The 14,662-nt window shown below is 33.7% G+C and overlaps 1 protein-coding gene across 1 annotated transcript in view; it reads right to left on the bottom strand.

Annotated features, from left to right (window-relative positions):
* Positions 1-1,958: 1,958 nt before the first annotated feature.
* Positions 1,959-14,662, bottom strand: part of LOC115427863 (XK-related protein 8-like) — a 14,329-nt gene continuing 1,625 nt past the window's right edge. Inside the window, exons 2-3 of the mRNA XM_030146573.1 lie at positions 7,659-7,849; positions 1,959-4,293 (exon numbers count right to left, since the gene is read on the bottom strand). Of these exons, the coding sequence (XP_030002433.1) occupies positions 3,557-4,293; positions 7,659-7,849 (928 nt within the window). The 3' untranslated portion in view covers positions 1,959-3,556. The remainder of the gene's footprint in view (positions 4,294-7,658; positions 7,850-14,662) is intronic.

A 14,662-nucleotide genomic window follows, 5' to 3' on the forward strand; every position in this document is an offset into this window, starting at 1 on the left:
CGGATCTGATCCAGAAGGCGGATTTTATCTCAATTTATATAAAAAATGGGGGTGCCCTTACTTTTTGGCCTACTGTGCCTTTAATATTAAAGGTAGAAATTTCTGACAAGCGCCATCGTGTAGCTCAGTCAGTTCCGCATCAGGAGTATGCCACCGGATTTCATGTAGCTTTAATACTTAAGGAGCTAGATCCAGAAGAAAACCGCCATTACGAGAAATGTGATTTTCGTGAATAACTACTGAACTAATAAGGATATAATTATGAATCCAGTTGCTAATGGTATGTTTTCATGGTCAAGGAATCTTAAAATATAGGTAAAATAAATATGGGACTAATATTTATGGTGGAAATCACAATATGGGGGAATTGTGCAAATCTCATGCAATTTGACTCAGGGATTTACAATGGGGTGTTCTATCAAATGGCAAAGACTGATCCGGATCTTTCAAAAAGTTATGGACAGATTTGGATGAAAATTTCAGGAAATATTGATACTGGCACAAGGAACAAATGATTAAATTTTGGTGGTGATGGGGGGGGGGGGGGGGGGCTGATCTGCCTTGGCGGAGGTCTGCGCTCTCAGAGTGCTTTTCTAGTTTTGTATTGAGAACATGAATCTGCAAACATGACTGGTAATAAAAGTTACTTGTAATGATGTAATGAATCAGAAGTGTAAAGTAGCACAAAATGGAAACATCCACTGCATTTCACCTCTAATTACTGTTCAACAAATAACTAATGTGTAAGGGTAATTATATTTATCATCAACAACTCTTATAATAATGGTGTGCACAGTGGGCAAGGGAGGCAGTCTCCCCCCCCCCCCCCCCCCCCCCCCGTTGCCTCGTTGTTGAAAAACTCATGTTAAAGTGCCCTCTTGGGAGCCAAACATTACTGTTACAATGACTTTTATGTTTGACACTAGAACCAGAACTATATCTCACAGAACTAGTTTGGATTATCTGGTGCTTATATGGTGTTAAAATGGACTAGAATACAGGAAATGGCATCTACTTAATGGAAAATGTTCTGGAGGAGGACCCCCAGACCCCCTAGGGATTTATTTCCTTCATACACCCATGTCTCTGTGTGTTCTTCACAGTTCTCGTGGATGCTGATCTGAACTACAAACTAACTGAGTAGTCTGTCTAGTTAGTCTGTTTTAAGACTATACCGTATGTCCCAAAAAAAAAAATTACAATCAGACTTTCTGCAATGATAACTTTACAAATAGTGAATCAATCAAAATGTACTTTCAGGGCATGAAACTATAACTTATTACCTCCATCTTACAGAAAACCCCATTTAATTTCAGTGGTCACAGAGAAATGAGGATCTGTGTAAAACCTGTCAGGAGTCCCTTCCCTCCAAGTTTTACATGGAAATGCATCATCTATTACACAGGTGTCAAACATGCGGCCCGGGGGCCAGATCCGGCCCGCCAAAGGGTCCAGTCCGGCCCTTTGGATGAATGTGTGAAATACAAAAATTACACTAAGATATTAACAGTCCCTTTAGTTCAGGTTCCATATTCAAACTAATTCAGTTTCAAGTGGGCAGGACCAGTAAAATACTATCATAAACTCCAAATTTTTCTCTTTGTAAATATAAACATTTTCATGTATTTACACTAAAACAAAGTATAATTTCGCACAAAACGTGAATAACCATGAACAAATATGAACAACCTGAAATGTCTTAGAAGAAGTAAGTACAATTTTAACAATATTCTGCCTGTTGCTAAATGCTTTGTGTGTTTGTAGATCCACTGTGATCTGTAAGTTATAATGTACATGTGTAAATGACAAACTGAGGCAGAATATTGTTAAAATTACACTTATTTTTTCAGTTTGTTCACGTTATTCACATCTTTTGAAAGGATAGTTTGTAGATGTAAACCTTTTCATAATGCAAATTTACTTTTTTTGCTCTAAAACATAGAGGAAAGTTTGGAGTTGACATTATTTGTTTATTATTATGTTATTATTTTACTGGTTCGGCCCACTTCAAACCACATTTAGCTGAATGTGGCCCCGGAACTAAAATGAGTTTGACACCCCTGGTCTACTGTGTTCACACCTTACATGTACGAAGTTGTTCTTTGTGTTCTTGCACAAAAATATCTCTTTTGAAAAAGTCACAGCTTGTTTCTTTTCATTTCCAACTAACAAAATGAATAATGAATTTCATCAAAAAGGAAGCAGATTTCTGAGTTTTGCAAACATTGGTAAGGATGTTTAATACTAAGGTATTCAATATGTATAAAGCATCTGGATAAACTAAGCCAAATATCAGTATGAATCTAAGATTTTGCTTAGATTATATTATTTGTTTATCTGTATATTATTGTTTAAAACGGAACCATCTTGTTTTGTTTCTGCAACTTTCCTTCTTGTAAATAAGGTAGGCAGAAATAAGCTGTTGCCTCTGCCTATACCGTTTCACCCATATTTAATATAGAAATACAAACTGTATGTATATCTATCTATCTATCTATCTATCTATCTATCTATCTATCTATCTATCTATCTATCTATCTATCTATCTATCTATCTATCTATCTATCTATCTATCTATCTATCTATCTATCTATCTATCTATCTATTTATATCATGTTTTGTTAAATGGATGAATAAATTACTCACTTACTTACAATGAATGATTAAAGAAAGATATTAAATTAGTATCTCATGGAAGACTGGATTGAGCTCTTCCTCCTTTTTGGCTTTCTTTTTTCTCTCTTTTCTCATCAAGATGATCATGAACAATATTATTTACATATTTACACTGAACTCTTCCCTTAAAAATAAATTAAAAAAAAAAAAGTGGTTCTTGTTTAAACAGAATAATATAAACGCTCACACCCTGTCAGTTGTGTGCAAAATATTTTCATTCACATGGAGGCAAGTGCCGAACTAGGAAGAAACGAACCCATGACCTGTTTCACAAAGATCCACGTTTCTCCGTGGCTACTGAACCAAATTAAATTGGGTTTTCTGCAAAATTTAAGTAACAAGTTATAGTTTCACACCCTGAAACAGCATTTAGATTGTTTAATTATTTTGAAAGCTATAAATGCAGAAAGTCTGACTGTAATTTTTTTTGGGACATATGTTATCATGTGTCATTTGTAAATATAAATGTGTAAAAGTGCCCTCAAAAACACACAGAACTTAGTGCCCTTTTCAGTGGTGAGAACACCTTGTCTGTGCCCTTTTTTCTTTCTGCCCCTGCCCTTCAAAAAGTCTGTGCACGCCACTGTATAATAGTAATAATAACAAGATAGAAATCTACTTATAAATACTCTGCTTTAAATAATACTTCTTGTCTGATATAAAAACAGCTTAAGGCTTTTTATATTCGCAGCATTTATCAGAATGAATGAGTAGCAGCACCGTTTAGGGAGCAGAAGCAATGATGACGTCATTTTCATGAGTACATGTGGTTGAACAGGTCCTCGTTCCTGCACATATCGTCCACACATGTGACCAGGGTTCCACAGAATGACTGCACCCTGCATGACATGATTCAGTATTTTCAGTCAAGTGACACAGATCAGCAGTAGAAGTTCGCTGCCAACTTCCTCATTCTCTTATTGCAGAGTTCTGGTGGGGCGGGAATGCTGCGATCTTCGACGACAATTTCTTCATGTGCTGCCCTCATCAAAGCAGGAGGTCCATCTGGTTCATCCGGAGAGAGCTTCTCTGCAGGGCTTTGGAGCTCGTCTTTAGAAAGATTTGGATGGTAGCCCTTGTAATATATCATTTTAAATAACAGGCCAAAAATATACACTGCAACGACAATAACAGGGATTATAATAGTATATAGATGTGGGAATGCATGATAAGGCGGATCTGTCCTCATTTTCCAGGACCACAACCCACAGAGGAGGCCAATGTCAACTAGTATGTACCCGTGGTAGAGCAGGGTGGTGTACCTGGTCCTCCCTTCGGCCACATTAAACCAGTTGAAGTACCAAATGAGGCCTACAGTGGCCCGGTAAAGCCACTCTCCACCAGGACTGTCCATGAAGTCAGTGTTGGAGCGCCAGGCGAAGAAGAATAACACCATCCAGGAGCAGATGAAGTGGGTGAAGATGAAGCAGGGCAACACCGAGGCGAAGAGGGCGAGAGCTGTGAGGCGAGACGAGATGAGAAACAGGTTCCAGAGGAAGTAGACCACCGACGACAAGAGGTTCTGCCTCTTCTTGTCGGGCAGGAAGGAGCGCAGGGAGCGGTGGTACATGGTCACGCTGAAGGCGACGGTGGAGGCTGAGCCCAGGGCCTTCAACACTGAAGACCACAAAAAGTGGACATTAGACAAGCATCAAACCATGACAAAAGCAAATAAAAGAACCGCAAGTTTAGAAATAGTGTAAAACACAGGTGTCAAACATGCGGCCCGGGGGCCAAATCCGGCCTGCCAAAGGGTCCAGTCCGGCCCTTGGGATGAATTTGTGAAATGTAAAAATTACACTAAGATATTAAAAATCCTTTTAGTTCAGGTTCCACATTCAGACCAATTCAATCTCAAGTGTAAAATACTGTCATAATAACCTAGAAATATTCACAAATCCAAATTTCTCTCTTTATAAATGTAAATATTTTCATGTATTTGCGTTAAAACAAAGTATAATTTTACAAAAAATGTGAATAACCTGAACAAATATGAACAACCTGAAATGTAAAGTAAATACAATTTGAACAATATCTGCCTGATACACTTCATGTGTATTTGTAGTGATCTGTAAGTTATAATGAACATGTGGAAATGATGAACTGAGGCAGAATATTGTTAAAATTACACTTATTTTTTCAGTTTGTTCATGTTATTCACATTGTTTGAAAGGATTGTTTGTAGATGTAAATATTTTCATTGTTTAATTTGACTTTTTTCACTCTAAAACACAGAGAAAACTTTGGAGTTGACATTATTTATATATTATTGTTATTATTTTACTGGTTCAGCCCACTGCAGATCAAATTTAGCTGGATGTGGCCCCTGAACTAAAATGAGTTTGACACCCCTGGTGTAAAACATGTACTTCTTGGTCAGAGTTAATGGGATGTCAGTAATTTCATACATGGAGTTAGCTTTTGAATGACACTAGAGTACAAATTTACCCACACCTATTTTTTTAATTGTTCCTAAAGTTTTCCAATTTTTGACTATCCCTAAAAATATTCCCTTTTGTTAAATATATTCAAGTTATGGGCATTTACTCCTGTACAAATGCATTGATTTTTGCACGATTTATGCTGAAAGATTCTAGATTTTTACGCAACAGTTTGTTTGATGTGAAATTTTAATTTAGGCCAGTTTGCAACTGAAGCGAGACAGAGATATGAAGCAAACAAATGTACACATATTTTCATCTAAAACCCATGTCAGACTGATATGTACTGATGTCTGTTCAAGGTGATTAGTGCTGCTAAAGATGTTTTAATCATAAACCCAAATGACAAAAATAACTGAACAAACTCATGTTATAACTTGAGACATTCAATAGTGAATAGAGTGACCTAATGCAATGACAGAAGACATTTCATGGACTAGAAACTGTACATGGGTAAATCTGACCCATTTAGATGTATGCTCCTGAGACCCAGGAAAGTCCAAGTTTGGGCTTTTTTACATTCAATAATTACCTTAACTGGAAACAGCATGATCCAACAGATTCTTCAAACGCATTATTTTTTTTATGGAATGTCCTTTGCAGTGAGTTTTCTTTCTTTCTTTCTTTCTTTCTTTCTTTCTTTCTTTCTTTCTTTCTTTTTTGTGAAACTCTTGTCCCCTACAGAGGACAAAAATGCATTGCTAGGTCTTCAAAATATATCACAACTTCAATAACATATGCAGTAACTCTGTATTTTACTTCTTTCAGTTTATTTATAGTAGGCACGTGGTGCTTTTACTCACCACTGGGTCATACAGTAACATGTAAACAAGCTTATTACCTCCGCCAAGGAGGTTATGTTTTTGCCAGGGTTTGTTTGTCTGTCTGTTTGTTTGTCTGTCCGTTAGTGTGCAACATAACTCAAAAAGTTATGGACAGATTTTGATGAAATTTTCAGGGTTTGTTGGAAAGGGGATAAGGAAGAAATGATTAACTTTTGGGGGTGATCGGGGGTGGGGGGGCCCATGGGGGGGCCCACTGATCAGCCTTGGCGGAGGTCTGCGCTCTCCGAGTGCTTCTAGTTATGTTTCTGTGACAGTGGAATAGTTACTGATCTTATTAAGAGCTTTGATTAAGATAGATGGAATGAACATTTGTGGACTCCTGTGAATTAACATTCCTTAATGTTGACAAAGGAAGTGTGATGCAAATACAGTAGTAAAGGCCCATGATTATTATCTCATGGTGAAAAACAGGAAGTCACATTAGATTTTCCATTAAGTCATGCATTAGATAAGTGTTACCTTTATCATAAATACACCCTACTGAAACACTTTTAACAGATAAATGAAACTAGAAGTATTTGAGCGATGTATTTAATCCTTTGATGTATGAATTATGAGAACCTTAGTCAAGATGTTTTTTCGTGAGTGTTTTTATTCCTCTTTAGGCATGAAAAAAAACAACAATGTGATTGACATATTTTTTATGAGCCTATTTTTTTATGGAGTTACAAAAATGTCCACTCATCTGGACACCATGTGTTTAATTTGTGAAGCAAAGAAACATGTATTTAAAATGCTATGTATTGTATGTTGTATTGTATGCGTAAGTGTGTGTGTGCATATATCTATATATATATGTGTGTGTGTCTGTGTGTGTGTGTGTGTGTGTGTGTGTGTGTGTGTGGATAGATAGATAGATAGATAGATAGATAGATAGATAGATAGATAGATAGATAGATAGATAGATAGATAGATAGATAGATAGATAGATAGATAGATAGATAGATAGATAGATAGATAGATAGATAGATAGATGTGTATATGTATGTGTATATGTATGTATATATGTACATATTGTTGGTTTAGACAAAGGGGTGAGTGCTAATAAGCTATGCCTCTGCTCACTCCTTTTCAAATATGACTTTTTTTCTTTTTCTTTTTGTGTGTATTATTATTTTATGCATCCTTGAATTTTCATAAATGAAAAATCAAGGACGAAATTTATAGAAATTTCTATATTATGTTGTGCAAGGAAGTCTATTAGTAGCAATCAGGAAGCTTGTATCATTTCCATATTCGAAACAAATCAATAATAATAAAAAAAAGTCTGAATATGATATACTGTGTAAAAAATATGAAATAAAAACATTTTTGATGCAGCTAATCTGATGTTTTGTCATATTTTATCATACTCTAATACTAGTTATTACTCACTTCATGGAGTTAATATGCACAAAAAAAAAAACTTTTTGTTTAAAAAAAACTGTTAATGACAGTCTAATAACAACTAGAAATTGATTTACACTCAAACATGTTAGTGCAGATCAGGTTTATCAAGAACAGCCAAGTTGCAGTAATGGTATGAATTGCAGTGTTTTGGATGATGCATGTGTCCACTGTGTCAGCTGATATGGAACTGAAGAAACCTGTGAATATACAAGAGAACAGCTGGAGAACAGATGTACACTGGAGTGACTACTGTGCGTGAAAGGGTTAATGTCATGTGACTGTCAGACCTAATAATTTCCCGCTGTACCTGTTACAGGCTCCAGGTCCCCCCGTTGCAGAATGATGGTGAGCATGAGGACGAGCTGAGGCGAGCTCTCGGAGAAGGTCTCGATGATCCGGAGCATGCTGAGGTCGTGGCTCAGGAAAACAGCCGTGCTCTCAGGGTCATTTTGTTTTGAAAGGAAGCTGCAAACAGACATCTCAAAAACACCTGAATGCCTGAAATAATAAAAAAAAAAAAGAAAATGCATCAGAACAATCAGGAGGAACTTGAGCTGTCTTGTTATATTATGCCTTAACCTATAAAGACCTAATGCTACTTTTATGTCAGTTCCTAAATGATGATGAGTGATTTATCACCATTTATTGTAATATTATCTTATTTATCCTGCATTTAATTTTCTGATCATGTAGATGTTCATTAAAGCTCAGATTAAAGTTGAAGGTTATTATATCAGAAACAGAGAAAACTGAAGAAAAAAGTGACTTTTTCAGTAAAATGTATAATTAACTGAACATAAACCCAGTGTGTTCATCCACTGTCATTGATCCAACTCCATGGGTTTTACTGGTGAATCACTGCTGCAGAACAGGGGTGTCAAACTCATTTTAGTTCAGGGGCCACATTCAGCTGAATTTGATCTGAAGTGGGCCGGACCAGTAAAATTATAATATAATAATACATAAATAATGTCAACTCCAAACTTTTCTCTATGTTTTAGAATGAAAAAAAAAATAAAATTACATTATGAAAATGTTTGCATTTACAAACTATCCTTTCAAACAATGTGAATAATATGAATAAACTGAAAAAAAAAGTGTAATTTTTCGATCAAGATCTTTTTATTAGTTTTCTCAGAATAATACAAGTGCAGTGCTGAATGGTCATTGAAGAAGATGTTAAAATTAGGAAAATATTATTGTTTGACTATTGTATCAAGTTAGCGATAAAGGTGTAAAAACACTGGGGGGTAGGATTGAATAAGTTCATACTTCTTCCTACTCCTTTTCAACCATGCAAAATTCAGACTTGTATGTGCTTGGAGATAGATTCTGTCCATTTGAATGTTTTATTTTGTTTTTATTTTTTTTTAATTTTTTTTAATTTTTTTTTTGCATGTTTGAAATAAATAAATAAATAAATCAAACCAAAATCAAATCAAGAAATCTTAAGTAAGCATAGGTGTAAATTAAATGCAACTAGCACCATAGAAAAGCAAAACAAACAAACAAACAAAAAAAAGTGAAACAGAGCAAACAACAAACTACATAAAATAATCCCTCCTCAGTCATTGCCAGTGCACTAGAAATAATAATAAGGGGTCACTATCATGACAAAAAAATACGCTAGGAGTAAGTATGGAGTAAGCAGCATTAAAAAAAAAGTGTAATTTTAATAATATTCTGCTTCAGTTTATCATTTCCACATGTACATTATAACTTTCAGATCGCAGTGGATCTACAAACACACAAAATATTTAAAAACAGGTGGAATATTATTAAAATTGCACTTACATCTCTTAAGACATTTCAGGTTGTTCATATTTGTTCAGGTTATTCAGATATTTTTGCAATATTATACTTTGTTTTAGTGTAAATACATGAAAACATTTACATTTACAAAGAGAAAACTTTGGAGTTGTGAATATTTATCGGTTATTATGACCCACCTGAGATTGAACTGGTCTAAATGTGGAACCTGAACTAAAATGATCGTTAACATCTCGGTGTAATTTTTTCATTTCACACATTCATCACAGGGGCCGGACTGGACCCTTTGGTGGGCCGCATGTTTGACACCTGTGCTGTAGAAGATGACAGTGTTTCCATAGTAACTACGGAGCCTCTGAACATCCAAATGGGTCATATCTGATGACCATGAAAAGATGACAACCTGCATTTTACACCAATTATTTACATGTATTGGTAACACTTTATAATAAGTACACACTATGAATCATTAGTTAAGCATTAATAAAAACTGAATTCATCATTTATAAAGCATATTTCTGACATGAATACTCATTAGTATATGGTTTAAACGCCCTGAATCATGTGTTGAGTTTATTTTAATGCAGTTTCTTTGATAATTCCATGTGCTGTGTCGTTCCTTTGTTAGAATAACTGAAACTTTTGTGAGTCTTTAGACATTGCCAACCTTTAAATCTCATTTGTAAATGCTTTAGATGGCATAGATAGTGCACACTTTAGATGAGCTCACACCATATACTTAATTAATGAGTAGTAAGTGCTTTATAACTATCTGAAATAATGGATTCCTGTATTAATAACTGTTTATAGGACATCTATTGGAAAAGAAATTTGTGAGTTAGTATAAAATACCTACTAAAATATTCACTAACCATTAGTACATGTCTGAATAGTGTATGTGCAAACATAAATGTGTGTCATAACTGGTTTGTAAATGATGCAATACTAAATTTTTCAATGCTGAATCCATAATTTATAAAGTATGAACATACAATCATTAAGCATATTGTAGATGAGCTTATTAATGACGAGGAAAACATTTATAACTGTGCTTATAAACCATATACTAATGAGCATTCATGCCAGAAATATGCTTTATAAATGATGAATTCAGTATTTATTAATGCTTAACTAATGCTTCAGAATGTGTACTTATTATAAAGTGTTACCCATGTATTAATAGGATTAGTGGATCAACAGGTATTTAACTTTTTATATCAGTCAGTAATATTGGTCCCCAGTGGATGTTTGGAACTTTATGGGTTAATTGATTGAATTTTTGATCATTTATTTTGAGCATGTGTTAAAAAAAACAAACAAACAAACAAACAAAAAAAAACATGATGAATGTACAACACAAATGCTAGCCCAAAGAAGTACAACTCATTAACGTTCATTAATTACTTACGACTACAGTGTAACATTTATAGAATCATATAATATTGTTGTAATCAATGCATCAGTGGTATTACTTAGGTATTAATAAATCAGTAACTTTGTTTTTTATTTCATGGCCACATAGTATTAGTCAATCAGATTAATGAATATAGAAAAACCCAAACACTAGATAACAATATAACTATAAAGTACAAATGTAAACGTCTATGATACAGACATAACTAAATGTATTCATGGATATAGTAAGTGCCGCACTGTAAGCCCAGCTAAGTTGAGTTTACTTTAAAAAAAAAAAAAAAAAACAGAGAAAAGTGGTTGAAAAATTATTAATGAACTTTTTAAGTACATTTAACTTCAAATCTTTTAATATTTTTAGTTAAATCAACTTGGAATTTAGTATATTGAACTTATTTAAGTGTAATAACTATGCAAAGCAGTTGATATTACAAAAAAAATTAAGTTAAATGTACTTAAAAATTCATTAACCGTACTTTTTTTTTTTTTTAACGCAACCAATTTTCTCCATTTTTTTTTTTTTTTTTTTTTTTTTTTTTAAATAAACTCAATTTATCCGGGCTTACAGTGCAGTCATGGATATAGTCAGAGCCATAAAGAATTGAATATCTGTTATAGTACTACATATTTAAAAAAAAAAAAAAAAAAGTGTATTAAAAGCTGTAGAAATGTATTAAAAAAGTAAACTATAATCATTTTTTGAAAAGTAATCGCTGTTTATCAGTATAATCAGTAAAACGGTGAAACAGATTTTCTTTACAACCACATACATGTCATGAATTCTCCTTCTGTCTTTCTTTATCTTTCGGTTTCACATTGCAGCGGTGATGTAATACATCCTGTTTCTGCATCTGCCTTTGACTTTTAGATAAACTTCACTTCCTTATTTGTATCTTTTATCAAACAAACCAAACTTTCCTGAGTTTTTTTTATTCATTCATTCCCTGGCATTGTCTTCCTTACTTTCTCTAATTTTTTTTTCACATTATTTTCATTAAATCAACAATGGCGGAACGAATGATCCCTTTTAGTATAAGAATCATTACAAGAAATTCCAAGCACCATTCTTACTCTATTAATTGCATATTTATGAAGCTACACAAAAAATCTTATTGCTGTATGATATGTGAACGATTCAATTGTCACATTAAATAAGTCATTTTAAAATTAAATAGGTCAATCACATTTGGAAACCCTTCCTGGACTATACTGAGGGAAATGTGTCCTCAATTTTGTCTCGAGCTTTCATCTGCTCTTGAATGAACTTTTTGTTGTATTGTACAGATATGAATGTGATGAGTATCTGTCTCCATGCTGACTGTGAATCTCTGTTTCAGTTTTGACTGTGGTGCTGAGCTGTGTTTTTTTTTTTTTCTTTTTCCGCTTTTTTTTTTTTTTTTTCGTTTGTTTGTTTGTTTTGTGTTGTTTTGAAAAAAAAATGAAAATTGAATAAATATATTCTTAAAAAAAAAAGGTAACACTTTACTTGAAGGTCTAGTTTATAATGCATTAAGTGCACATTCATAAGACATTATAATGCATTTATAATGCATTATAAAAGTCATTACAACAGTTTATGATCATGTGCAACAACTAATACCAAGGTAAATAAAGTATTATACGTGTAGGCATAATGTATTATAAATTCAGCTTTCATTATGTTTTATACATCCATACCAAAGCAGTGTGAAGGAATTTATTTTTTTAGTGGGGAACTTTTTTTAGGTTTTGTCACTGGTCCCTATACGCATCTATTTTAGGGATTTCATATTTATTAAAAAAAAAAAAAAAGTATGTGTTTGAATTAAAGATTTTAGAGCTGCCACATTATTTTTTATTTATGTACAAAGCAACATGTAACACTTCTATTTACTGTCTCTGTTCTTTTAATGTTTTGTTTTCGCAAAATAAAGAGTTATTCAGAACACTTTGATGTATAATTTTGGACTTACACTTTACTTAGAGCCAGTAGATACTGCTCATACGTCATCATACTTGTGTTATAATATCATACAATTGCTAATAAAGTGTTGTCACTTTACTTAAAAGCTCTTAAAGTCATCCTGTAACTTATTATTGATGTTTCTAAGGCATTATTCAGTTTCAGAAACTACATGTCAGAGCAGTTCTCTGTGTCTTTATAACTGGCTACAGTTCTGGTGGTTAGAATGTGTTCTGTAACCCAGGACTGGAGATTCTTCCTACAAACACTGTTGTCACTTTGGTGTGGATGTATAAAACATTATGAAAGCTGAATTTATAATACATTATGCCTACACTCATAATACTTTATTAACCTTCGTATAAGTTGTTGTACATGATCATAAACTGTTGTAATGACTTTTATTATGCATTATAAATGCATTATAATTTCTTATGAATGTGCGCTTAATGCATTATAAACTAGACCTTCAAGTAAAGTGGTCAATTCTAATTTCTCGTCACACTTAAGACAATAAAACATGAGAAGGAACCGTTGTGGTTTCTGCAAAACCAGTTTCCACCCTTTACAATGTGCAGATATAGATAAGAAAGCAGTTGAGAATGAGTTCAGATTTCCGCGTTATTTGAGGTTCTACTGTTCATGAGAAATTGTGGTCAAAAAGAATGACTGAATGTGAATGGAGGGAGACACTGTTTGATTGACTGTGCTGTTGGTCATGTGTAGTGTCTGTAGGAAATGAAACAAGTACGGTAATTCATGGATGACTTCATGTTGTGAACTCCTGAGAAGATGCCGATGGTCTGAATGCGTCAAATCTATCAAGCGTTTCCTGTAAAGTGTACGTTTCCATGCACTGATGAGTGAAAAAGTGTGTCAGAAATTCCTATTTTCAGCTGTAAAACTAATCTAAACATGCAGACACAGAACAGGTATTAACCCTTTCATGCATAGTGGTCACCCCAGTGGACAGCTATTCTACAGTTGTTCTCATATATTCATGGATTTTGTTGTTTTGGTTCCGTATCAGCCAACACAGTGGACGCTTATGCATCATCCCATACACTACAATTCATACTATTACTGTAACTTTGCTGTTTTTGATAAACCTGATCTAGAGTAGCATGTTTGAGTGTAAATCAATTGCTTGTTATTGTTATTAGATTGTAGTTTTTTTTTGTTTTTTTTTTGCATATTATCTCCATAAAGTGAGTAATAACTAATATTAGAGTTTGTTAAAATGTGACAAAACATCAGATTAGTAGCATTAAAAAAATTTATGTCATACTTTTCACTCTGTATATCAGTAAATACATGTTTCTTTGCTTCAAAAATTAAATACATGATGTCCAGCTGAGTGGATATTTTTGCAACTCCATGAAAAATAGGTTCAAAAAAAAATTTTTCAATCGCATTGTTTTTTTCAGGCCTAAAGAGGAATAAAAACACTCAGGAAAAATAACTTGATTAGGGTCAAAAAACGGTATTCAAAATCTCTCCGACAGGACATTTTAAAGACAAATTTGACCCACATTTTTATTTTTAAATTAATTTTTGCTTTAGTTGGACCATAAGGGATTATCCAAAACAAGGAGCTACTTTATAGCGAAATAAATGTTGGAATGGAAATCAATTCAAGTTCGCTCTCTGATGGGACAGTACTGTGTTTGGACCCATTAAGGTTCTCATAAGTCATGCATGAAAGGGTTAAAGTTGTCGTCTTTTTTTTTTCTTTCTTTTTTTTTTGCATATAATCTCCATGAAGTGAGTAATGACTGGTGTTAGCATGTTAAAATGTGAGGAAACTTCAGATTAGTAGCATTAAAAATGTTTTTTAAAGGTTCATACTGTCTTCCACATCAAGGTTATAATAGTTTTGTATTTTTCATTTTAGTTCAGTTTTATTTAGTTTTGACTTTTTTTTCTCTAATTCAGTTCATTTTAATTAGTTTTTAGAGGAGGTTTGCTAGTATTTATTAGTTTTTGTTTTATTCTAAATGCTTAGTTTTAGTATTAGTTTTAGTTTTTTCATATCTTTTCTCGTCCTCGCCGTCATATTCAAATAAATCCCCTACAGGACTCTGCAACTTTTTCCCAACTTTAGTCTCCATGTTGCCATGGTAACAACGACACGTGACAAGAAGTGATGGACCATGACGTGCCGCTAGCTAAAACTGCTCGAGCAA

This window comes from Sphaeramia orbicularis, chromosome 11 (genome assembly GCF_902148855.1).
Source record: "Sphaeramia orbicularis chromosome 11, fSphaOr1.1, whole genome shotgun sequence".
In the NCBI taxonomy this organism is placed as follows: Eukaryota; Metazoa; Chordata; class Actinopteri; order Kurtiformes; family Apogonidae; genus Sphaeramia; species Sphaeramia orbicularis.